The sequence below is a fragment of the Coloeus monedula genome, assembly GCF_965178545.1.
Source record: "Coloeus monedula genome assembly, chromosome: Z".
Lineage (NCBI taxonomy): Eukaryota > Metazoa > Chordata > Aves > Passeriformes > Corvidae > Coloeus > Coloeus monedula.
Window position 1 is genome coordinate 83,665,552 of NC_138822.1, and position 24,661 is coordinate 83,690,212.

A 24,661-nucleotide genomic window follows, 5' to 3' on the forward strand; every position below is an offset into this window, starting at 1 on the left:
CCGTGCGGGGCTGGGAGTTACTGGAGAGCCCTGGATTAAATGTCCGGCTGCGTGCTTTGAACTTGCCACTTCTCCCAAGCGGAACGGCGGCTGTTGGAAGCACCCGGCTGCTCTGCGGCCTCTCCACGGCAAGGCAGCGTGGTGGGGGCCAGGGAGCACCAGGCAGCACCTCTTTGGAGGGTGGTGGTGAGGTGAGGGAGGGGTTAGTGGAGCCCAAGATGTCAGGTTTTAACGGAGCGCAAAGATAAAGGCATTTTTGCACTGATAGGAAGGAGGGGATGGGGACAGGAGTTGTGCCCCGCAAGCACTAGGAGCTGTCTGGGCTGGGAGTAGTTGATCCAGACCCTAAATTAAATGAGCAGTAGATTTGCACTGCACATCAGTCCTCAGTCCGAGGCCAAGGTGGATTTTGGGGATCACGTTGAGCTGCATCTGGAGGTGTCCACAGGGCTACTGACATAGCAGTGGGCGTCACAGGGGATGGCAAGGGGACTGTCCCCAGTGCTCTGCAGGTTACTGGGGTCTGGAGTCTGCCCAATGCAGCCACATTTATGGCTCTGCACAGGACAGGTGCTTAAATTAGACTAGCAGTGCATCCTGCAGTTGAGAGTTTGATAGGAAGCAGGACTAATTTTCTAAAAAAAATCCCTTAGGGTTTAAAGATTGGTGCATCTGACTTTAATTCAATGTGCTGGTAGGGTTTTATACCTTATACCTCTACAATGCTCAGGTGTGTTGTGAAAAAACAGCCATCACCTTTACTCCATAAATTAGTGTGTGATTTCTCCTGGCTCCTTTTCACCTCGAAGGGGCCAAGATTTCAAGGCCACAGTGGGGACCAGCCTGTGCTCCAGCACATGATGGGACCAGAGGGATGGCACTTGGTGTCTCATTGTCTCTGCCGGGCAGTGGATGCCCTGGGCATCTCCCAGTGGTGGGGGGACCCAGCAGAGGCTCCTCGTGCTCATGCAGGTTGGTGGTGAAGAGTGTCAGGATCACTCGTGGCCGAGCTGCTGCCACCTGCTAAAAGCACAGCCGAGTCCAGAGCGCGGGGTTCGCGCTGCGGTGGGACCCGTGCACACCCTGTGCATGGGTTTAAGCACGGAGTAGAGGCTGTTCTGGGCTCTAGGTGGAGACTGCAGACTGCTGAGCCTGCCTGCAGCCTGCCTGCATCCTGCCTGCAGCCCTGGGACAGAGCCAGGCAGCAGCCTCCTGCTGGGGTGGGCTCCTGGGTGCCCCCAGACATTGTTGGTGGGTGTGGATGCTGGGGGTCCTGGTAGAAACAGCAGAAATGGAAAAAAAAAAAGAGCCTCAAAATCCATTTATCCATTGATGAGACGTGAGGAAAGGCAGGGAGACATTTCAGTGCTGAGACCCCTCCAGATCGGGCTGAACTGGCATCAGCTCCTAATCCCTCATTTGCTCCCAAAATGCTCAAACCCTCGGCATGTGGGAGTGTGTTCCTGTCAGCCGGGGGGCTCAGCTGGCCCGAGGCACCCTCCTCACAGACCATCTGCTCCTGCCTGCTCCAGCCCCAGTCCAGCTCAGGCTGCTGCAGCCACCCCCAAGGTGTGGATTTTGGGATGCTGCAGAGTTGGACGATCCCTGCTCCCCATACTGGCAGACAAGCTGCTGTGCCCAGCCCTGCTCTTAGCTGATTCCCTTCACCTCACCTGGGCACAGGAGTTTTGGAGGCTCATCAGGACCCCGTGATGCATCACCCTGCCTGACACCCATCCCACCCCACCCCACCCCCGGTGATTTTGTCAGGGAATGAAGCATCCTGCTGACACAGGAGCACCCTGGAGAAGCAAGTGCCAGGGACATCACCTCCTGTTCCAAGGCCGGGGCAGATACATGTGCCAGCATGGGGTTTGGGTAGAAGGATGTTGGAGAGGGAAGCACCTCTTTTTCTGCCCTGGGAAAGAGGGAAGATGAGATAGCATGTGCTTAAAGCACATGTGCTTTGCCCATCCCTGGCTTTACTTGGACATAGGCCTGTAGCATGCAGAGGATGCTCTTGTGCTCTCCAGCAGGAAATCTCTTCAAGATTTTCTAACTGGGTCACAAGTTTCTGAACCAGATTCAGTTCCCAGCCAAGTGAACCCGACTGCTGTGGTGGCTCCCAGAGGGATGATCCCGTGGGACCTGCAGCTTGAGCACCCTCAGCATCCCCCGAGCACACTTAGGCTCAGGGTTTTTTCATTGGTGGGTATTCATAGCTATGCCAGAATCTGGAACTGGAGAATCAATGCTTTTACAAAGTCCACATCCCCTTTCCTTCCCCTGAGGGGATGGTTTTGCACAGCCCCATCTTTTCCTGCTGCACACATTTAAGCAAAATTACAGTGGGAAGTGGTTTTGGTGGGTACTGGGAGCAGAGGAGCCAGAGGACACTTGAGGGGTGAGGAATGAGGCTTGAGAATTATTTCAGGTCCCTGTCCTACAGCTTCCCAGGCCTGTTGCTGATGCAAAACACAGAATCTAAGTCTTGGGGACAGGAGCAAACAGTGCTTGGCTGGAGGATGCTGCCCTACCTTGGCACATCCTCTGGTCTCATCAGCAGTGCTGCCAACCATGGGGTGTGCACCCTGTGCTCTCTTTCCTCACTGAGCATCCCAAAACAGTGCTTCCTTTTCCCCTCCCAGTGACAAATTCTTCCACTTTTCTTGCTTCTTTGTTTTTAAATTACTATTGCTCTAAATATTTTTTTTTTTATTAAAGAGGGGTTAAAAGAAGCATCTCTGGCAGTGCTGGGGATCCAAACCCAGTGATAAAGGCAGGCTGGGCAGGGTTTGGAGCAGCCTGGGATAGTGGAAGGTGTCCCTGCCCATGGCAGGAAGGTTGGAATGAGATGATCTTTAAGACCCCTCCCAACCCAAACCATTCTGTGATTCTGTGCTAACACTTCCAGTCCAGGAGCCGCAGGAACTGAAAATGAGGACAGCAAGTGCAGTGTCCATCACCCAAGGAGGCAGTGGCAGGCTGGAAAAACAAAACTCCTTCTGTTTCTGCTTTGTTCATAAGAGCAAGGTGTGTTTCCTTGCATCTCTTTGATATTCCAACCCATGCCATCCAGGGTTCTTACAGGGTGATGCTCACAGTCTGCCAGCTTGAGGCAAAGTATGCCATGGCAATCATGGACATCCCTTCAGAGATACAAAGGACGGAGCAATTGAGGGCTTTTGCACGTTGATGTTGTTTTCTGCATCACCCTTCTGTAATCTAACCTTTCCCAGGACAGATAGGCAGCTTTGGAGTCATTGTAGGGTGCTCCATACCTGCATGCTCAGGGGATAAGCAAAAAATATTAATGCATCTTTCACATCCCGTAAAAGAAAAAAAACACCAGCCAAATATAACATTTCTTATAGCAAAAGCTCCCTGGCTACATAGAATTTGTAAATGTTGGCCTCTGAGAAAGATTTTCTGAGCTCCTTTGTGTAAATAACATTTTTTTAGCAGACTGGCACTTCACCTCCAGGTCTCAATTTTCAAGTGGTGGCTTGTTCCCCCCCATCCCAGAGCTGCATTTCCAGCAAGGAGATCCAGCACTGGTACACGATGCCCATCAGGTGCCTGGTGGTGGGAGAGACGTGGTGAAAAGCAGACGGATGAGATAAGAGGGGTGACAGCCCCTTTGCTCTCCAGCGTGTTTGCTCAGCAATGCTGAGTGCTGGGCCAGAGCCACCACCTCCCTGCAGACTAAACAGTTGCAGTGTTTTCTCTCCCATGACCGAAAGAATTTAGTAAAGGGTCCCGGTATGAAACTTTACACGAACTCTGGGTGCCACGAATATCTCTGGCTGGGAGTCTGTTAACTCCTCCGGTTCCTTGATCATCCGCGCGGTTCAGTCCCGGGGCAGATGAAAGGAAGACCCATCCCACGATGGATTGGCCAGCTGCCTACAGGACCCCCTGTGCTCTCCCACCCACCGAGTTGTTGTGTGTCCATCTTTGCAGGTTTTTTTCTGCTTTCTTTTAAAGGAGACAGCCAAGAACTCTGGCCCATATGGAGCTCTGGAGTCCTCCAGTTCAGGAAAGACATGAACCTGTTAGAACGGGTCCAGGGGAGGATGTTCCAGGGCTGGAGCCCCTCTGCTCTGCAGCCAGCTGTGGGGTGTTCAGCTGCACATGAGAAGGCTCCAGGGAGAGCTCAGAGCCCCTGGCAGGGCCTCAAGGGGCTCCAGGAGAGCTGCACAGGGACTGGGGACAAGGCATGGAGGGACAGGACACAGGGAATGGCTTCCCAGTGCCAGAGGGCAGGGCTGGATGGGATATTGGGAAGGAATTGCTGTCTGTGAGGGTGGGCAGGCCCTGGCACAGGGTACCCAGAGCAGCTGTGGCTGCCCCTGGATCCCTGGCAGTGTCCAAGGCTGGGTTGGACAGGGCTTGGAGCAACGTGGGACAGTGGAAGGTGGCAGTGGGCTGGAACTAGATAACCTTTAAAAGTCCTTTCCAGCCCTGATTCTATAATATCTCATGCCCCTTGGACTTCTTTATAGCCACCTCTGTGCTATGGATGTCCATCCAAAGGTTGTCTGCTCTCCTGTGCTACCCAGCTCAGGGGCTTCCACTTCAGGGACAAGTTTTGGGGATGTGAGAAGCCCCTGAGGCCTCATTCATCCATCAGTCCTGGCTTGCAGAGAAGAAGAGGCCAAGCCTCAGTGTCTTGCCCAGCTCAGCAGATGGGTGGTCCCAGTCCCACTTCATGGTGAACACCAGCAAGAGGGCACTTCCTAGGAGGGTCTTAGCATCCCACAGGAGAACATCCTGCTGCCAGCTACCAGGCACTCAGGAAAATCCCTTCGTGGACCAAACTGATGTGAGCCAGGAGTGCCTGTGCAGTAAAGCTCCTGATGTCAAACAGGATTAGCTGCCTGCCTTTCCCTGCCCGGTTTCATTCATTCACAAGCAAGCTGGCCTTTCAATGGACACAGCTTCATTTCCAGTGCCAGTGGAATTCCTCCATCCCTGGTGCCTGGACAAAGGAGCACCTGCCTCCACGGTCAGTTTTCCTCCTCTTATATCCCTTTTTCCAAATTTGGCTTGTCCCCATAGATCCCTTTCTATGTCCACCTTATAAAGAGGACACATTGCATGTGCAGAATTTAAAATAAGAATGCACCCTGCTGGCAAAATCCAGCTGGTCCCTGCTGCATCCTCCTGGGCTGCAAGGCTGGGCATCTCCAGACATGGCATTTGAAAGCAGGATCCATCTCTCAGCCACAACTGGGGTCCCAGTCATCACCTCAGCCTGGTGTTGGGAGTGGGATGAGCATTTTCTCAGGCACAGAAGTGGTCTCTGAACAGATTTGGGGATGGTGCTGGGGTTCAGACCCTGCTGCATTGCAGAGAAGGGTTTGCAAACTGCCCGCCAAACCATCTACACTCATATGAAGCAGCCCAAAAATAGGTGTTTGTGGTATTTCTTGAAACCATTATGCTTCTACACTGAGCTTGTGCTATGAGGAATACAGCCCATGGGATGGGAGATTTATATCGATATATTTTTCCATGGAGTGGGGGTATCAGCACTGCTGTGGGTGCTGGGATGAGCAGGGATTTGCTGTGCTTGATCCTCTCTCTTCCTACCATCTCCACGTAGCTAGGAGGGAATTGCTGGCCTAGGGGTGGGATGCTCTAGAGAGCATGGATTCTTTGTCTCTGTTTCAGGGGGAGGACTCCCAGTGTCTCCAAAATTCCAAAGGTAGCCCAAGGCTTCCTGTGCACACTCATAAAGGCAAAGAGCACATCACTGCCTCGAGATTCCCACTGTACTGGAAAGTGCAGGAATAAGATGAATATAGCCAGGATCTCCTGCACTGCTGCAGAAGAGCAAGGCTGCCGAGGGGGAGCGGCCTCCTCTGGGCGTTACATGGGGGGTCTGCAGGGCTGATAAACGGGTGTCCTGGCTGCTCTGCTGGCAAGCCAGCAAGGAAATCAATTCGTGTTTCTCTGTGGTCCCTTGTCTCCCCTCCAGCCCCTCTCCATGGAACTGAGAGATTGGCTTGTGAGTCTCAGACACGTGAGTAGCTCCCCGTGTCTGTGTGTCCTGCAGATGGCAGGTCTGTCCCTTGCTCACTGCAACGTCTGGCTGATGGTGTTTTGCTGTGTCTGGGTTCGTGGGATAACAGGTCTTTAAGGTGATGATAAATTGCTGTTACCCAGCTGAGCTGACACCCTGGCACATGTTTGGGAACCCAGGAAGGTGTGAGATAGGAAGGACAGCAATAAAAATTAAGTGACGAAGAAGGCAACTCTGTCACCTGGGTGGTGCTGGAGGAGGTGCTGGCAAACATCCAGGACAAAATGGTGATTGCTGTTGGTTGTGTGCAGACCAGGCTACTGAATCCACCCTCCTGGTCGTCTCAGAGCTTCCACCCAGACAGTGCTCCAAGATCTCTAGCAGCTGAGAGGTTAGTAGCAAAACTTTTGTCAGCACATCCATCATTATGCTCCCACCAGGGTGATTTAAACCTCTAAATCAATAATTAACTGCTCTCACCTCTGCAGTCCTTCAAGGACCTGACAGGCACTCCTGTCTGAAGCCATGAGACACCCACATTGGGTGGTTTATTGCTGCTGATCCCAGATTTGGAGCCAGATGGAGAGGTTGGGGTGAGACCAGGAGGCAGGAGGTTCAAGTGACCACTTTCCTGGTCACCTCAGGGTGTTTGTAGACATGGGAAGTGTCCACAGCTACTGTTGGCTCTGGTCATCAGCTGCCTCAGTTACCCAAACCTGGGAATGTAAAATTGATTATGTTTCTTGTCCTGGGAGTTTGCTTAGCCCCTGCTTTAGAAAAACCAGGAGTTTTTTGACCTTACTTTCTCTTCATGCCCAAATTCTTCTGAGAGGAGTAAGCACTGTGTCTGCCTCATGGATGCAGAATCTTTGAGTTGTTCTTGCCGATGTGGAAGAATTCCATATCCCTGGAATTGTTCAAGGCAGGCTGGATGGGGCTTGGAGCACCCTGGGATAGTGGAAGGTGTCCCTGCCCATGGCGGGGGATAAAACGAGATGAGTTATAAGATCCCTTCCAACCCAGACATCCTGTGATTCTGTGAGTTGGTCAGTGACATCTAAGGAAAGTTAGAAATCATCTGGCAGGGAGATGGTGTGTGGTAGGTGTCTGTGGGGTGGTAGTTACAGTCCTGGTAGCCTGGACCTTCACCATCTGGTGCATTTTGGAGCCCTCTGTGATTGAAACAGTTCACAGAACTGTGGCCATCATAAAGTCAGATCCACGCTGAAGGCCACTGGTAGGATTCCCTGCTTTTCCCAAAATGGCCAAAACATCCTGAGAAGATGTTCAAATGGTGCAGCTCCAGCATGGAGGAAGCGATGTGATGAAAGCCTGTGGGAGTGAAATGCCTCATGGCTGGGTGAAGCCAGGACCTCTGCAAGGCTGGGCACAGGGTGTCATCTGTAATTTAAAAGCTTTAGCTGCTTTAAATGTCAATAGCTCCTTTGTTGCAGTCATAATAATTGCCGTGATTCGCATGTCTCGGTCACACGCCCCAGAGCACTTCGCAGAGGAAGATGAGCAAATCATTCCCGTTTGTTGCCGGATGGGAAATCAGGGTACAGAGGTGATGGCAGCCCACACAGGGCTGGAAATAAACCTCAGTCTCCTGTGCTGCTGTTCTCCAGGTTCTGCGTGGGAGCTGTAGGCTCAAAGCAGGTTTTCTGTCATCACCTTACTCTGCTCTGTCTTGTCTCCATGCTGGCAGTAGCGTGGGCAGGGACGGTGTGGTGGGATCTCCATGGGGTTCTGTCCTTGGGTGCAGGCAGAGAGGCCAGGAGTGGGTGGCTGGAGGAAGGGCAGAGCCCATGGAAGAGCTGATGGTCCCGCTTCATGTCCCACCACCTCCAGCAGAGGTGTTTTTGTAGTGTTGTCCATGAAGTGAGACATTCCCAGTGGAGCTGTGGGTGGTACAGAGGAGCTCAGTGAGACCCCACAAATCCATGGGCAGAGGTGTTTGATCCCTCCCTGGTGCTGTCACAGGTTTGTCCAGCACCTCCTGAGCTGCTCCTGAATGCAAACCACTCATCTCACAGGTCTATACTCCTCAGGAAGCAAAGCTGCACATCAGAGTGTCCTGCAAGCCAGGACACAAATACACGTAGTATTTAAGTTCTAAGCAGGGAATAATGCAGTGATGTTAATTGTGCAAAATGTGATTTATGGAGCCCTTTCTAGGAAGGTTTGTGCTTCTCCAGGACAGCAGTAAGGGACAGAGGCTGTCCAACCTCTGCCCACCAGCTCCCTCCTCCAACCCTCTGCATTTGTCTCGGCCCTTTCCCAACAGCCATTTAGGGCTCCAGGGTTTCACAGAACATTGCCAGTAAGATCAACTATTTAGCACAGCCTATCTCAGCTTTTTATATAGCTCTTAGCACAAATATCTAAGCATCATATATTTCTTTTTGTGCAGTATTTCTGACTCAGTATTTCCTGCCTCCTTGACAATGACTGAGTAAACAGCAGAGCTGCCAGAGGAAGAACCCTGTGTTCACAGAGCAACAAGCCCAAATGTGCCTCTTTTTTTTTTCCATCAGAAGGTGGTGATGCTTAAATTAACCCTCATTTTTATCCCTCACTAAACTTTTGCCCTCGAACTTGCTGTTGCCAGAGTCAGCCATGGGTCGGTGGGCCCAGATCTGGGGAAAAGTTATTTGGAACTTGTCTTTAAAAAAGGGTGACGAACTCCCAAGGGAAGAATTTTCAGCTGCAGCTGTCTGAGCTGGGGTGAGGACTTAGATCTGATGGCAAAATGCTGCTTCTCATCCTACCTGACTCTGCTGCCCACCAAAAATGTTAGAGGATGGATTTGCCTGCTCTCCCACTGAGTGGCCATTCCTCTTGGCTCTTCTAACTTGCTCCTAGTCTCTGAAAGGTCTCATGTCCCCTGTCATGAGCCAGTGTTGCATGAACTGCATCTACACTGGGATGGGGAGTGGGCTTTCACTGGGCTGCAAGAGTGGACACCCCCAGGATAAAGGCATTTTGAATTTCCATTACTGGCAGGAGCTTCAGCCAAGCTTACAAAAGATCCCACAGAGGATGTCAGAGGTTTTACTGAGCCCTGGGCCATCTCTGTGATGTGTGAACACAGGCCACCCTGACCTACCCATCGCACATGGTGAGGCCCAACATGATGAACATGCTTAGCCTTCAGATTTATGCCCCAAACTTGTCCTGTATGAGAACTCTTTCGAGGTCCCCTTGGCATCCCCCTACTTGCCACATGGTTTCCCAATGAATTCTTCTCCCAAACCAGGCAGAGAAGGGAGGCCAACCCTGCTACCTGGTATAAATACATTTTATTTTAAACTATAGGCACTGAAGGAAGGTCATCCAGTAAACACACCCAGATTATCTACAGGCCAGAGCACCCCCAAATTAGTAATACAATTTGTGTTTAAAAATACAGCCAAACTGATGAAAGATAATTTGCTTACTGCTCTGACATCACCACCTAAGCATGGGGCAAGCCAATCCGCAGGTTATTTTTATATAACTCCGTGAGGCATTTCCAGAGCAAATAAAGTTCAATGGGCAGGGCAGTGACCCGGCTGTCTGGTTCCAGAGCTTTTCAGCCCCCTCCAGGCTCGTCACTGGTGTGTGGAGGTCTGTGGGTCAGGGCACGGCTCCATCGGATGTGCCCCGGGCACACAGGACGTGGGGTTTGTTCTCTGCCGGCCGGCTCCTCACCTCTCCCACGTGCTGGCTCTGGCTCATCCGTTTGGGTTGCACAGCCTTTGGAGCTGCTCTCCGTGTTCTCAAAGGGTCACAGGGCCTGCTGTGGGCATGGCTGGCCTGCAGCAGGTGAGTCACACGTGTAACTCCATTAATCAAACAACCCAGCTGAGCCTCGGTGATGGCAGTGGTCTCCTCAAACACCCCAAGGCAGATGGGGCACCTCTGCATGGGTGGCACTCAGTGCACACCATGGTACGGGTCAAAGCTGCTCGCTGAAGGCCAAATTTAAGCACAGAGCTCCCTGGACCACCTTCCTGGTGCATGCTGAGACACTGGTGTAGCACCATCATGAGGCAGATGGGTTTCTCAGGATGCTTCAGGATACCTCTGGCACTGCAAGTCCAGCTGCCATGGAGGTTCCTGCCAATCCCAGCTCTGGCCTGTAGGCAGGCGTGGTCCAGAAAATTTCCTCCCACTGGCGAGATGCTCTTCCTACTTTGTCAGAGGAATCAGTGTCACTCCCCTCCTTTTGCAGAACACGTGCAAATCACCTCCTTTTGCAAAGTTTGGCCCAAGCTGAGTCTGCAAATGGAACAAAATTGTTCCCTCTGTGGCATCGCATTCTGGGTGGAAATGTTCTCGTGGCCTTCTGCATCCATCCTGTATTCCATCCCCCTCTCCCATCCTTCGTGGGGGTCCCTCAAAGTCTGCACAAGCTTTCCTGTGACTGGAGGAGGGGGAACCTCAGACCATTTTCTTTTACAAGGATCTTCTTACAGCTGCAAAGGTGGGGCAGTGTTCACTGATGTCTCTGCATCACCCACCAGGTGCCACAGGATGAAAAAAGGAGGGTGATGTGTGGTGGAATCCTTTCCTGCCTGGCTCCCATCCCAGGCCTCATGAGTTTGGTTTGGTTTGCTGGTTGGTTTATGGAATTTTGGGGGGTTAGTTGGTTTGATGGGGTTTTTTTTACAAAAGATAACCATTTTTAAAGGAAAATGTTGAAGAGTCAGTTTTCTCTCTTGCAAAGGTGCAGAGCAGGACATGTTTGAAGCAGGAACAAGAAGGAGCAGAGTTTCCTGCAGTGGTTTTTATTCTTGCCCAGTAATCTGGGACTGCAGAGCCCGTGCAGTTATCCCAAGCTGCTAGGAATTTCACAGCATGCCCCAGAGATCCCAAAATACAGCACAGCTCCCCAGGTATATCAGTGTGGAGCTTCCAGGTCCAGGCAGGACAGAAGGTGCTGAAGGGCATCCAGGCTGGGAGGGTCAGGATGGGTTGGGGGCTGGAGCTGGCTGGACTGCTGCATGAGACAGTGCCAGGAGATGCAGAGGAATCCAGAAAAGCTCCAGGGTTCCAAGGGAGCTTTTTGTGCTCTACATGGGTGGATGGGGCAGATGAGGGGCATGTGATGCTCTTGCCTGTTTTTTTAATTTCTCAGTAATCAGGATATCATGTGTCTTTACCTTTTTATTTTTGCATTAAAAATCAATTGAAAACTCCAGGACAAGTAATTGAGTAACCCTGGGGTGATAACCTGAGCTGGCAAATAACTCTTCCATTACTGCCCAGGGACTGGCTGGTTAATGAAAGGATGAACTCTGCAAACTCCCCCAGAGAGTCTGGGGAGACCCAGCAGGATTTGGCTGCAGGTTGACTTCGAAGTCGCAGACACAGTTGGGCAACTGACTTATGGAAATGGGTGTAGAGAGGAATTAGTCATCGCTGTTTGGTTAATAAGTGCCTCAGCTATTTTACAAGTCTTTTTTCCTGCATATGCAAATTCATATTTTATTTTTCCATTTGTAGTGAAACATATAAATAGCTCCTGCCTTGGATCTTCTGTGCATGCAGTTGTGTCTTGAAAATAATCATCATGCTTTTGCCTGGCTTTCTTTAGCAGCTGCTTCACTTTCCTTTGTTCTAAAAGGAAGACCTCCTGTGTGTTGTCCAGGGCAAGAGAGCAAACTTTGGTGTGGTGGCTTTTTTATCTCCCCAGCTTTGCAGAGAGCAGCTGCAGGTCAGAGCATTTGCAGCAGCAAAGCCCTTTGTCTCAGGCAGTAGGAATAAACTGAGATGAAAAAGATAGAAGGTAATTTATTTAGTTGCTGGATTTCAAAGGTTGTGCAACCTGCACCGGGAGCAGGCAGTGTGGAGAACGAACTTGTCCTCTTCTTCTTCAGTGTTCTCCTGCTTAGTGTCTACTAAATTTTAGTACCAAGGAAAGGTCTCTATGGAGACAGACAAGCAAAGTCGCGTGGGATGTCATGCAAGAACCTCTGCAGCATCTCTTAGGGCCCAGGGAAACCTTCTTGACTCTGAGCATGATGCACTCCCTTGTGCCATCCTCTAGAAGGCTTTTTATTTGCTTTTCTGTGTTGCCTTGTGCTCTTTGCCACACGCTTCCATCACATACATCCCTCTTCATACCCTGCTTTTGGACAAACCCCTTCTTTCACCCGAGCTGGAGGTATGATGGAGAGGCAGCTATCTCCCTGTGTGCTTCCTCCTGATGCTGATCCATAAATCACGTCACTGGGATAATCCTTAGTCATAGCAACCATCAGCTCAGGCGCAGGGTGACCTTTTAATGCCAAGCCCAGGCTGCCCTGATCTTCTGGTCAGGCAGGGAGCCAGTCTCTGCCATTATTTTGTGAGACACCAGAGAGCAGCCAGACCATTAGGATGCTCCTGGCCAGACACCGGGTCTGCTGAAGATACTGGAATAAATGGGCTGGGCAGGTCAACCTGGACCACCAAGCCCAGCACGGCCACCAGCATTTCCTCTGCATTTTATTTAACCTCTCTGTTGCTGCCTTGATTCGGTCCTGGTGGTGCATACAGAAAAGAGTCCCCGTGTCTGTCAGGGGGGACAGTGGGGTGCAGGAGACGCCATCTCTAGTGCAAGCTGTGGCAGTTGTTGCAGGAGTTGGTGCTATTTCTACAGTACCTGCTTTCTGGTGGCTTTGCTGTGTTGCAATTGCAGCCACTCCACACGCATTGAGTAATCTCCCCACTGTTACTAAAGAGTCAGTCTGTCTGTCTGTCCTCCCCCCACCCCGAGTTTCAATTTCCTCCTAATTCCCTCTCTAGACAGCCGTTGCCTCTCCCGTGGTGGTGCGGTGTTGCTGATGCAGCCTCTTGTCTCTGTGCCTCTTGCAGAAGGATTTCTCCATGCGGGAGGAGCTGCAGCAGCGGGACGTGGAGCGCTGGCTGGGGTTCATCACCTTCCTCTGCGAGGTCTTCGGCACCATGAGGAGCAGCACCGGGGAGCCCTTCCGAGTCCTCGTCTGCCCCATCTATACCTGCCTCAGGGAGGTAAATGCCTTCCCACTTCGTCCTTCCCCACCAGTGGGACAAGCTGTTGTGTTGCTGTGTGGAGATGCCCGTGGTCCGTGGACGACACTGGAAAGGCTGTAGCTGCCCCTGGATCCTTGGAAGTGTCCAAGGCCAGGCTGGATGGGGCTTGGAGCAATCTGGGATAGTGGAAGGTGTCCCTGCCTATGGCAGGAAGTCAGAACTAGACGGAGGATCTTTAAGGCCTTCCCAGCCCAAACCATTCTAGGATTCCATCTTTGCTTTGTAATTCCTAGATGTTTGCCTACACTTCTCACTTCAAAAGTACCCATATCTGCAGGGATGCTTGGCTCTTCCTGCACGTTGTCTTTCTGCTCGTTAAAGCACAATATTTAAAGCTCACACTCCCTTTGTCCAGGGGTTAGAAAGGACCAACAGTTGGAATGGCAAACCCAGCACTGGAGTTTGCAAATCGCAGTGTTGTGAAAATCCCCACCTAAGCAACTTAAACAGTTTCTTAAAACAGGTGAAGATACCTGAATAGATGAGACAGACTGAGGGGGGGAAGGAGGGAGAGAAATGAGGGCCCTAATGTCCTTAGACCCCACCCAGTGCAACAGAAACCCAGCCCTGTCATCAGGGTTGGAGATTTTTCAGAACTTGAGCTCCCCGTGGCTCAGGGTGGTGGTGGAAACCTCAGTGAGTACATACAGAAAAGACAGCTCAAGTGTTAATGTTCCATAGAGGAGGAGAGGGCTTCCCTCCATCCTGTTTTAAAAATGGTTTTGTCTCCTGCTGGTGCCTTTAGAAGACTTTCTGAGAAAAACCCGCCTCGTTTCCCAGAGTTGGAGCTGTGACTCTCAAATTTTCAGTGGTGCTTCTGTCAGGCCATAAATAACTCGCTGTAAAATAAGTTCTCCGCTAGACCTCGGGCAAGGGAAGGATAAAGAAAGTGCTGGTGATGACTTTTTTTACGTGCATGGGAAGTTTCCTCTGAATGCAAACACACCATAAACATTTTGTCTGGGTGGTAGTACTGTGGGCAGGGTTCACAGATGGTGACTGGAGTGGTGAGGAGTGCGGGCCTCATGATGAGACACACATATCCAGAGGAGGAGATGGGAGAGGGATGCTAAGAATAGCCAAACTTCCCCAAAATCTCTGCCCACTGAGGTATGTGTCACCTTCTGGGGAAGATCTTGACGTCTAGCAAAGCCCCCGTGCCCATCCACTTCCCATCGTAATCGTGACACAACACAGCCCTCATTCTGCCAGAGTTTTTCCCTGCCCACTCCCATCTGCCCTAGCCATGCTGTCACTGTCCCTCTTGTCACCTTTCTGCTCTGTAGGGACATGGTGGTGATCTAAAGGTGTGCAGAAGGAGGTGAATTTAATGTATCAGGGATATTTTTTGCTACAGGGCAGCTCCATAAAAAGATTTACTAATTATATCAAGATGTCATGCGTAAATTTGCTCTTAAAAATACATTTCTGTTCCTTAGCAGGACAGGTCTGTCCCTGTGGTGTTGTTTGTCACAGATGACTTTACTAGGTGATCTTTAATAGCGAGGTGATCTTTAGGTCTCTTCCAACTCAAGCCAGTCTGTGACTCTAGGAAGACTCTTAGCTTAGCTGACATGGATGAGCCTGACTCTTCTGGCTCCCCTGCCCCGAAATGGTTGGTCTGTGACTGCTCTCTCTCTGCAGTGCTCTGACCTTGGTTCATGCCATCCCTCTTCCATGGCTTTGGAATGGGTTTTCATCCTGACACCTTTTTTTGCCATTGCCAGCTAATCCTGCTGCACAGGGCTAGCCCAGGGGAAAGGACCACCTATTTATTTATCAGCAGTGACAAGCTCTGAGATGATTGCCAGGGCCAAAGACAGGCTGTAGACACAACCAGGGAGGTGGTGGGGTGCTCTGTGAGAGTGTGGAAAGTCCCTGACTGTGCAGAGTGCTCAGCCCTTGGTGATCCCCATGAACCACATGGGTTGTGTCCCAGCAGAGCAGGGGGTGTCACCACAGCCTGTAAAGCTTGGGACTCCCACGTGCCTCAGGGCAGATTCACAAGGTGTAGTAGCACTCACAATGGGTTTTTTTCCCTTCTGCTGATCAGAGCATATGTCCCCATGTACATGGCTCAGCCCCTCATCCCTAACTCCCTCCATGTTGGGTATTCCCTAGCAATCTCCCTCTGTGCTGCCCACAGTCCTGCGTAAGTCCCTCTGCCTCCATCCACCCATCCTTTTACCATAAATCATTAGCAGAGGCAAGATAACATCTTTCCCTCTGCCTGTCCTTTCAGCTCCTCTTGCTTTTTAGTTTCTCTTTTTTTTTTTTTTTCCTTTTTCTCTTTTCCTTTATAGCTGTGGCAGACTCAGCTAAAGGTCAGCGAGGCAGTGAGCAAGAGGAAAGGGAAAATTGCCTGATGACTGAGACAAGAATGTCTCTTCCCTTCCCCGTGCAAAGCTTCCTCTCTCCAGCTCCTTTCCCCCCCCAAATAAAAGCTTATTCACACCATCATTAGCGGGGTGGGAGGGAGTGAGGGTGGCTGTGAGGACATCGGTGCTGGGTGGGGAGGAGCTAGGGACATGGCTGGGGCATTGGGTGACAATGTGTTGTTTATTGATCGGTGTGGATGGGTTGGTTTTGTGGGCTGGGAAAGAAAAAAAAAAAAAACAAACAAATACAAGTTCATTTAAGGTGAGGCTGGAGTGATAAATGCTGGGGTTTGCTGGCTGATCGACCCGGCGCCCTTCGCTGTCCTCGGGGAAGCAGCCAGGCCTCTGTGTCTCAGCAGTGGGTGGTAAACCATGGCAAAGGAAATTTGGGTCAGGGCTGCCACCTCGCCCAGGCAGAGTTTTGGGAACCAAAGGAGTGGCTGTGCCCCTTGGCACAAGCAGAGTCCAGACCAAGTCCCCCTCCTGTGTGGGCTCTGCTGCACCCTCATCCATCACTTGAGCTTGAAACCAGGGGAGAAGGAAGGGACTGCCATCACAGCCCACACTGTGACAGCATCTCCCAGGAGCAGAATTCCCTACCAAATGAAAAGGTTTAATTTCCATGACTATTCCGAGGGGTTTAGGGTGGGGTTTGTGCAGGCTGAGAGTGTGTCCTCACAGTGAGGTCTGGTAATGTCAGCGTTAGGATTTTAGGCAAAGAGATGGTTTGCCAAGGGAAGTAAAAGGTGGATCCAGCTCTCATTAAAATGGTGTAATGGAGCACAGTGCATTTGGATGGTGGTTTGGACCAAAACATGTTTTTCTGCTAGGAACAGTGCATATTTTAAGTTGGAGAAAGGCAATGGATGCCCAAGGTTGGCCCAAAGACCTGGAGACAACTGGGGAAAGGAGGAGAGCCCTTTGCAGATGAGAACGATTGCAGCCATCAGATCTGGGAAGCCTGGGAAAAGAATAACAAAGCAGAGATGTTAAATAGAAATAAAAGCGCTTTCCTCCCATTCTTCCCTCAGAACTTCGGGGAATCGAGGGCGAGCTGGAAGAAGGCATTGTTCCTGGGATAAAGGCTTTCCCCAGGGATGGTTATGCTGCAGCCAGGGCACTGTGGGTTTGACCCTTGCCTGCTTCCAGAGCTTGCTGGTCTCACTTGGGACCAGTGGTGGCATCTTGCAGGACCCCATTGTTCCATTAGGCTTTTATCTGGTGAAAACACTTTCAGCAGTATTAGGAAGTTGTCCCGTCTGCTGTGCATGATGGTCTTAAGCAAGAGAGATGTCCCACTCTCTCCTTCCAGCCCTATAAGCCCTCTTGACTCTGGCCTCGCTTCATTTCACAAAACCTCTCTAAATTTGTCCCTGAACATCTCCTTCTGCCCTTTCAGGATGGTGAGATGTGAACATGCTGACATCCGTCCTGCTCCAAAACCTCTGCCCCATGCCCAAACACCAAGGACCATGCTGAGGCATGCTCCAACAGTGCTTCATATTGCATGTCCCCCAAAACCAGGAGAATAACCAAGGGACTTTGGTTCTTGCAGCCTGGCCATATTTCTTCTTTTCTGTGGCTTTCGGCAGAGTCAGCAAAATGGAGAAATTGGGTGGTTAAGGCGAGGGAGCAGCAAATGTCAGTTGAACCATCAGAGCCCTGTGTGCAGTGCAAGAAGTGCCCCGTGGGTACTGAAGATGTAGAGATAATAAATAATATTATTTGCCATCTATTGTTCGCTGATTGTCACCACTTTTGCCTTCCCTAAGGATGGCTGGAGCTGGCTGTCCCTCATCCAGCTCTGTGCTCCCATGTCTGTGTGTGAGTCAGCAGGGTGGCCATGGGCCACCACAGCTCAGTGCCCTCCCTGCTTCATCCCCTGGTGCTGCTGGGGAGGGGGAGCATTAGGACTAGATCCCGAGGGGCTCAGCCCAGTTCTAGGTGACATCTGAGCTCTGCAGGGAAGGAGGGATCACAGCCAGTGTGGCTGTTGATGAGTGCTGTTGGGAGGTTTGCCTCCTCTGGTGTCTGTCTCATCCTCAGCAGATGTTGGGACACCAAGGAGGTGGCCCTGGGGCTGGGAGCTGCCACCTCCCTGCCAGCCCTCTGCCAGGAGCAGCCAATTCCAGCCTGGGTGGCTGGTGCCAAGTGCTGTTTGCATGCGTTTGTTTGTTCTTACGATGCCATTTAGCAGCCAGGTAACCTGAGCAGTTGCCTATGGCAGCAGAGCAGGAGGATGAAAAATCTGTCTCAATGGACTCAGGCTTAAAGTGATGCCATGTGGCAATAATGCCACTGTGGTCCCTCGAGGCAGCTCACCAGCTGGTGTCCCACACGGGCAGGCGACACAGGGAGGGCTCTGCCACCTCTCATGCCCCATAATAACCCTATTCCCACCCTTTACCCATGTCCCTGTGCTCTTCTCCTGCACAGGGCTGATTTTTTGTTGAAAGTTTTAAGTTTCCTCTTGACACTTTCCTTCACCCCACTGAGGTCCCTCTCACTGGCATTTCCTTGAACACATTTCAGTACATCCCAAACTTGCTGTCACTTCGAAACTTCACAAGATTGTGCTGCTCAGCTCCTCCAGGTCATGGATAAGGATGCTAAATAGGGCAGGTCTGGGGATAACAACTTGGTAGTCCTCATCTCCGGCCTTCAGGCAGAGTTGAGTTGGAACCTAGTGGCTACAACCCTCTGAGCCCAACCATCCAACCCGTGTTTTTACCCATCCAGTTGTCCTGGCTTGGGTACAAAGGGACTGGGTCTCAGGGGTGACAGGGAGCTGCCTTGGCACCATTCCCCTCTGAGCCCCCCAGGTGCCTCAGACAAGACTATTGGGGCAGGTTCAGAGCAAACCCCAGGAAGCAGCTCATCACAGAAGGACTAATTAAACTGCAGAACTCCTTCAAGCAGGACCAATTCACGGAGATCCCTCCAGCTTGAGAGGGTTATTGCTGCTGAGGCTGGGTGTGTACCCTGGGGTATCCCCATAATAGGGATGTGGTCATTGGCCTGACCCAAGACAGATGCTTTTAGGGTCTTAATACTAACCCTGGGGACCGAGGGCAGCTCCCAGGCACTGTGAATCAGCGGGGATCAGACCCGGCAGGCTGGCAGCAGGCAGGACAGTTGCTTCTCTGCAGGAGTTGTCTCCTACCTCCAGTCTGGTTGGCAGAGACAGTCCCATTTCAGCATCGTTTAAAATCTTGGCACGCTCCCATCGCTTCCCTGCCTTGGTACACGCTGCTAACTGAAAGCCTCGGGGTGGTGGTGCAGGGAGGATAAATACTCCCCATCTAATTGCCTTCCCCCCACGTCTGAGTCTGCGGTGCAGCGTGTAGACGGGTATCCACTCCCCTCCCTTCTCTTCGTGCCTGTTATCTCCTGGGGCCATGCTGCGTAATTTAGCAAAATATTCTAACACGGTAATTAACGTCTGAACTTCAAGAGGGCACTGCCTTTTCACTGTCTCCTTCAGAGGAAGAAAAAGGAAAACCTTCCCGGCTGCAGTCAGATGAGCGAGGAGGGTGGTGCTCTTTGGAAAAGAAAATTGTATCTTTTAACGTGGGTTGTGTTGGGTTTTGTTAATCACTCTCACTTTTTAAAAAGCATCAGCCTTTTGAGTCAAAAAAAGGGTCTTTGACAGTGTAATGAGATGCTAGGATTTTTAGTATTATTCTCCGAGTCAGAGAATGAAACAGAATTTTTGCTTTATCAAATGAGCAAAGGCACCAAGGGGGTTGGATTTTGACCCACCCCATGGAAGCTCCATGAGGCCTGATGTGAACAGAGAAAACATGTTCTTTACGAAGAAGGAGACTTACATCCTCACAGAAGTCCCCTTCTGGTTCCCCCATATCTGGTTCTGCAAAAACCTCAGAGGTTTGGTCTCCGGTCTGGTGGGACTGGGACAAACTGGGAAGTGTTTTGTCTAGGGAAAGGATGGAGGAGGAATGAGGGCTGTGGGCATGGGAGGGAAGGGATTTCAGAGAAGGAGTGAAAAAGAGTGACTGGGGGCCAGGGACATGGGGAGGAAGGAGAAATGAGGAGAACAGCAAGTGGGGAGTTGTCTTGGGAGTCCAGGAGATGGGGGTTGAAGATGTGGAAGAGCTGGGAGGAAAGTCTGGGGTTTGGAGCAAGTGGGGCACGGGGGTAAAAAGGGGTTGTGGACTTCCAGAGCCGTGGCAGGAGGCAGAGTGCAGGAGCAGAGTCTGCAAAGAGCAGGGGTGGGTGCCTGTCTGTAGGACCACGCAGGGCAATGGTGGATGTCCCTGTACGTCTGTGCCTGCCATACATGAATAACCATGCAAAAAGCTCCCATGCCCCCAGACCCCCATAGCTGTGCTGGCAAAAACACTCCTGTGAATGCAGCTTATTTGGGAAACAACAGATTTCTTTTAATCCTCGCCATTTTGATCGAAGGGCACAGTTAAGGTGGAGGAGGTCGAGTGTTATTTGGGAGCAGATGAGGACAGGCCAAACCGAGGAGGACAGTCCAGTGCCTGGAAGTCCATCTGCCGTGTTGAGTATTTCATGTGCAGGAACATATTCTTGGAAAGCCACAGGACTCGTTCAGTCCCAGCATTAAAACCGTGGTGTTGTATCTTAAATAGGGGAGGGGAAATGCCACCCTCGTTTCTCTGCGACCCGCGGAGAAGGCAGAGGAAGCAATTTGCGCAGATAAAGAAGTGAAGCCAGATACCATCTCACAGGATGGTCCCTCCTCCTCGCGTGGCTTTGTTTTTCTCCCTCGCCCTCCGTACCAGGCATTGTTAGTTCCCAAAAACCCTTTCAATGGGATGTAAACACAACTATTTGCGTCTGCCGCCGCGCGATCGCTGCCTCTGCAGAGCCAGGAAAGCGCAGAGCCTCCGGCCAGCCAGGGTGGAGCCCGCTGCAATCAAGCACCATGGTCTCGCCACTGTTTCTTTCCATGTTTTGTGTTTCCCCGGGACCCTTGGGATGAGATCACATCCTCCTCTCCCAGGGTTATTATGTCTTCGGACAGGCAGGATGAAGCCAGTCGTCTGGGTGGCTTGAACTCCCTGTGCACCCAGACCGGGTGGCTCTGGTCGTCTGTCCTGCTCACCTTTGGGTTCTGGAGGTCCACCTCCAGCCAGGGGATATGTAACCACCAGGCTACTGTTGGATGGCAGCATCCGGGTTGATGAGTGACCAGATTTTCTTCATCATTGTCTCCAGTAATTGCCTCTTAATGGTTTCCATCTTCGCAGGAATTCTTTCTGCTGTTCCAGATCCGGGGAGAGAGAGTGTCGTGTTTCATGGTTTCCCTTGTCTACAGTGGAAAGGAGTAGGAGGAGTTTCCCACGACTGGGTACAGGATTTTGTTCCTCTGGCCTTAATTCAATTTGCTGTTAAGTATCTCTGAGTTCCTCAGGAGCCTGACAAGGAGGATAACCAACATTTTGGTTTACTTGATGCAATAAACAAACTAATCTCCTCTTACCATCCTCCCAGGGAGTCCTGGTTGTGTAATAGGAGAACAGAAGTCTCCTCCTGAGCTGAGAAGAGCGCATCAATGTAAAAGGAGTTGGTGCCACCAAAACTGGTTTGGGTCATCCAAAATATGTTAGAGAAAGTGCCTGCTATGGACAAGGCTATGATGCAGCCACGCAGGCACAAGCAGCTCCAGCACAGAGCTCCTTCCCCCCTGTGCCACTTCATCTGGGCAGCTGCTTGTGGGATCAGCAGGGGCCCATGCTGGTGGCCTCTTCCTCTTGGAGCAGCGGGAGCTGCTGTCGGTACATTTTTCTCCCAGGCTGAGACCACAACAGCCCAATCAGGCAACTGGGAAGAGGGTTCCCTCCATGGGACACATGATGTGGTGGCACCTTGTGCATCTTCTGTAGGCTTGAAAACTTCCCAGATCCCCAGAGAGCTGTGAGCAGAAGGGAATGGGGAGAGAAGCACCATTGCTAGTGGAAGCAGCTGGACACAGACTGCCTCTCCCAGCTCAGCTGTGTTTTCAAATCCCAACAAATCACATTTTGGAGCGCTGCAGAGCCTGTGCCTTGTGCAGAGATAAGCACAGGCAGCTCTGTAAGGGAAAGGTTTTCCCCAACATTTTGTGTTTGGGCAACCTCAGCGTCAAATGGGTGAGCAGCAAAGATTTCACTTATGCTTGTGAACTTCTAGAAGTCTGTTTCCATGTGCTCATTGTTTCTTCTCTGGAGAAAGTCAGTCTCATCTGACTTCCCTCAATCCCAGAGAGGGTCTCAGTGCCCCTTTAGAGAGGGTGGCACTGGCATAGCTTGTTGGTGGGCACAGGATGAGCTCAGCTGACCTTCTGATATCCTGGGTCAATGAACTGATACATCTGATAGTAGCAAATTGTAGAAATGCAATCACTCATCCCCACACCCTTGTTTGTACTTTGCATTTTCCCCAGCCCTGGCTGTTTTCACCACCCCATGCCCTGTGACAAGAAGAAAAGTGGAGCTGTACCATTGCCTGTGTCTCAGAGAAGTGCGTGACTGTCCCCATGCAGAGCCATGCAGTCCCATGGATCTTATCTCAGGCATCTTCCTTAAAGACTTGTGACAGTAGGTTGATAAGGGGCTCCTGGAAAGGCAGAAAATTGCTACTGATGTCTGTCTGCACAGAGCCTGTGAAGCAGAATTGGCCTGTGCTCCCAGGAGGACCCACCTAGCAGACTGTGAGGATTCCAGGAGGTTTTGGGGGCAGGAGTTCCCCATCTGTGGTCCATTAGAGCAGGAAGAGTACCTGCAGAGCTGTGTTAGCAGCTAAACTGCACTGTTGGATGTAGGGGATGATCACAGAGCCATAGCATGCTTTGGGGTGGAAGGAACCTTTAAAGATCATCCCATTCCACCCCCTGCCATGGGCAGGGACACCTTCCACTGTCTCAGGTTGCTCTAAGCCCCATCCAGCCTGGCCTTGGACATTGCCAGGGATCCAGGGGCAGCCCCAGCTGCTCTGGGCACCCTGTGCCAGGGCCTCCCTACCGTCAGCATAAACAAGTTCTTCCACCTATTTAGTCTGAATCTCCTTTTTTTAAGTTAAAAATTATCACCCCTTATCCTGTCCCTACAGGCCCTATAAAAGCTTTGTCCTTACTTTTCTTATAAGCCCCCTTCATAAGGGAGTCTCTGTGATGATCCTGACCACAGAGCTGAAACAGATCCATCTGTCAGAGGACAAAGTCCATCACGGCTCTTCCCAAGGCCCTTTCTGGTTAAAAGCAGGACTGAGAAGCACCATCCAGTAAATCCACTGCATTTCCAGTGCAATTTGTCCACTCTGCTTAAGCTCCAGGTGGCACAAATAACTGATTTTTCACTTCCTCATGGAAATAAGTCTCCATTTTCCCCCGTGGCCTTGCTCCACACCAGTGAGCCAGTTGCAGCACCTCGGCAATGCGTTTGCAGCATGCTGGTTCCCCTGTGGGCATGCTCCTCAGTTTCTGGGAGGGGGGAATCCTGGGAGGCACCTCCTCATGACCCAGGTGCGGATGAAAAGCATACCTGTGGGCAGCCTGGGTGTCCATGCGTGTTGCCACTGGATGCATGAACCCGTCGGGGAGCCAGGGTGAGCGGCGTGTGGGCTGCGGTCACCCCAGCTTTCCCTGGGTCTCAACCCAGCCTCTCCGTGGCTCTGGGTGGATATTTTCCAGGTTTCTTGCGCTTTCACGCTGGAGTCATCACCAAAGCATCATAAAACACTGCATGCTAAGGGGGTAGTTAGTGGCCGGCGTTGCTTATGTGTCATTTTGCAAGCGATATTGTACACAGTAATTAGTACTGTGCCTCGCAGGAGATGTATCATTGCATCTGGAAAGGGTAATGTGTGCGTTGGGCTGCTCCCACCCCATCTCCTGAGGAGAATTGCTGAAGAACACAATTAAACCTCCGTGGTTTGGTGATAAGGGGCAGTGGGGCGGGTTCTCCTGTCCTCCTTGTGGTGTGGGCACCCTTGAGAATACCAAGTAAGCACTTCAGCTTCTCAGCAGGCCGGGTGATCTCAGAAAGCAGATAATAAACCCAAATATTTGGGGTATATCCCACTGTCTTCGCTTTTTGGTTTGCTCACGGTGGTCTGCACCCCATGCATGTGCATCTGTTGCTGTTCAGGAGGATCAAGCTGCTTCTGTCCGTGGTGAGGCACAGCTGCAGTTTTGGGGTTCTTTGGGTCCTTCAGCCATGGCTGCATGTCTACCCCATGTGGCTTATGATGCTTATCTCTGTAGAGATGTAAAGGGAAGGTTCTGGGGCCACAGAGGCCAGGGAAGATGAGTCCCAATAGCACACCATGGAAACCAGTTGCACTCAAGAGCCACCCTGCAAGGCACTGCAACTCCCCACAACACACAGCACTTCCAGGAGCAGACCCTAAAACTTACTTTGGGTTGCTTACGCAAATATTTAGCACCCAGAGCCCACCTGGGCACATTGGCTCTGCAAAGGACCTTGCCCAGTGCTCATCTCTCAGCGTGACATAGAAATTTGAAAGAGAAGGCGCCTGGTGTCTTCCACCAGTCTGCAAGGCTGAGTCCAGCACCAGAAACAAAAGTGAGAAGCCTTTCGCAACTGAGGCTGGGTATTATATGACTGGCCGGGCAGATTCTGGCATGCAGCCTCCTCTCTTAGGAAATCAGGCAGACTCTTTGTCTGCTTTCCAGCAGGAACTGCTGCTTTCATTGCCCGGCTTCGCCCGATACGGGGGAAACCGGCTGGAGAGCAAAGGGAAGTTTTCGTCGCAGACAGCCCCAGCCTCCGGGGGATGATTACAGGTTAAACTGAGGAGTGCGTGAGTCCCAGCTCACCTGCCCTGTTGTCTGCCTCATGCTTCTCTTTCAGATCCCTCGTCCACATCCACCAGCTGGTTTGAACCCTGTGGGAACCTGGTGGAGAGGGATGGGATTGTGCCCGTAGTGGGAGTTGGGCAGAGGCACACAGCAGGGAGAAGCAGCTATAAATAGTTAAATAAATAATAGTTCCAATGTGGGAGTGCTAATTTAATGGGTATAGAGTGTTTACCTTAAAATATTTTAAGTAAATATGAATTAGATTGCAAACAGTGAATGCAGTTGGCTGGGTGGTCACACGAGTGCCGGGACTTTAGGGTTGTGATTTCCCTGGAACTCTCAAAGCATTTTCACCATTTTTTCTTGCAGTCCTGGTCAGGTCTGACTCAGGGGTCACAGAGCTTTGGGAAACACTGTGCTCTG

The 24,661-nt window shown here is 51.3% G+C and overlaps 1 protein-coding gene across 4 annotated transcripts in view; it reads left to right on the forward strand.

Annotated features, from left to right (window-relative positions):
* CTIF (cap binding complex dependent translation initiation factor) overlaps positions 1 to 24,661 on the forward strand; it is a 148,350-nt gene that overhangs the window by 114,501 nt on the left and 9,188 nt on the right. For all 4 annotated transcript variants that reach the window (XM_082300848.1, XM_082300849.1, XM_082300850.1 and 1 more), the window contains one exon: positions 12,872 to 13,027. In XM_082300848.1, coding sequence (XP_082156974.1) covers positions 12,872 to 13,027 — 156 coding nt within the window. The remainder of the gene's footprint in view (positions 1 to 12,871; positions 13,028 to 24,661) is intronic.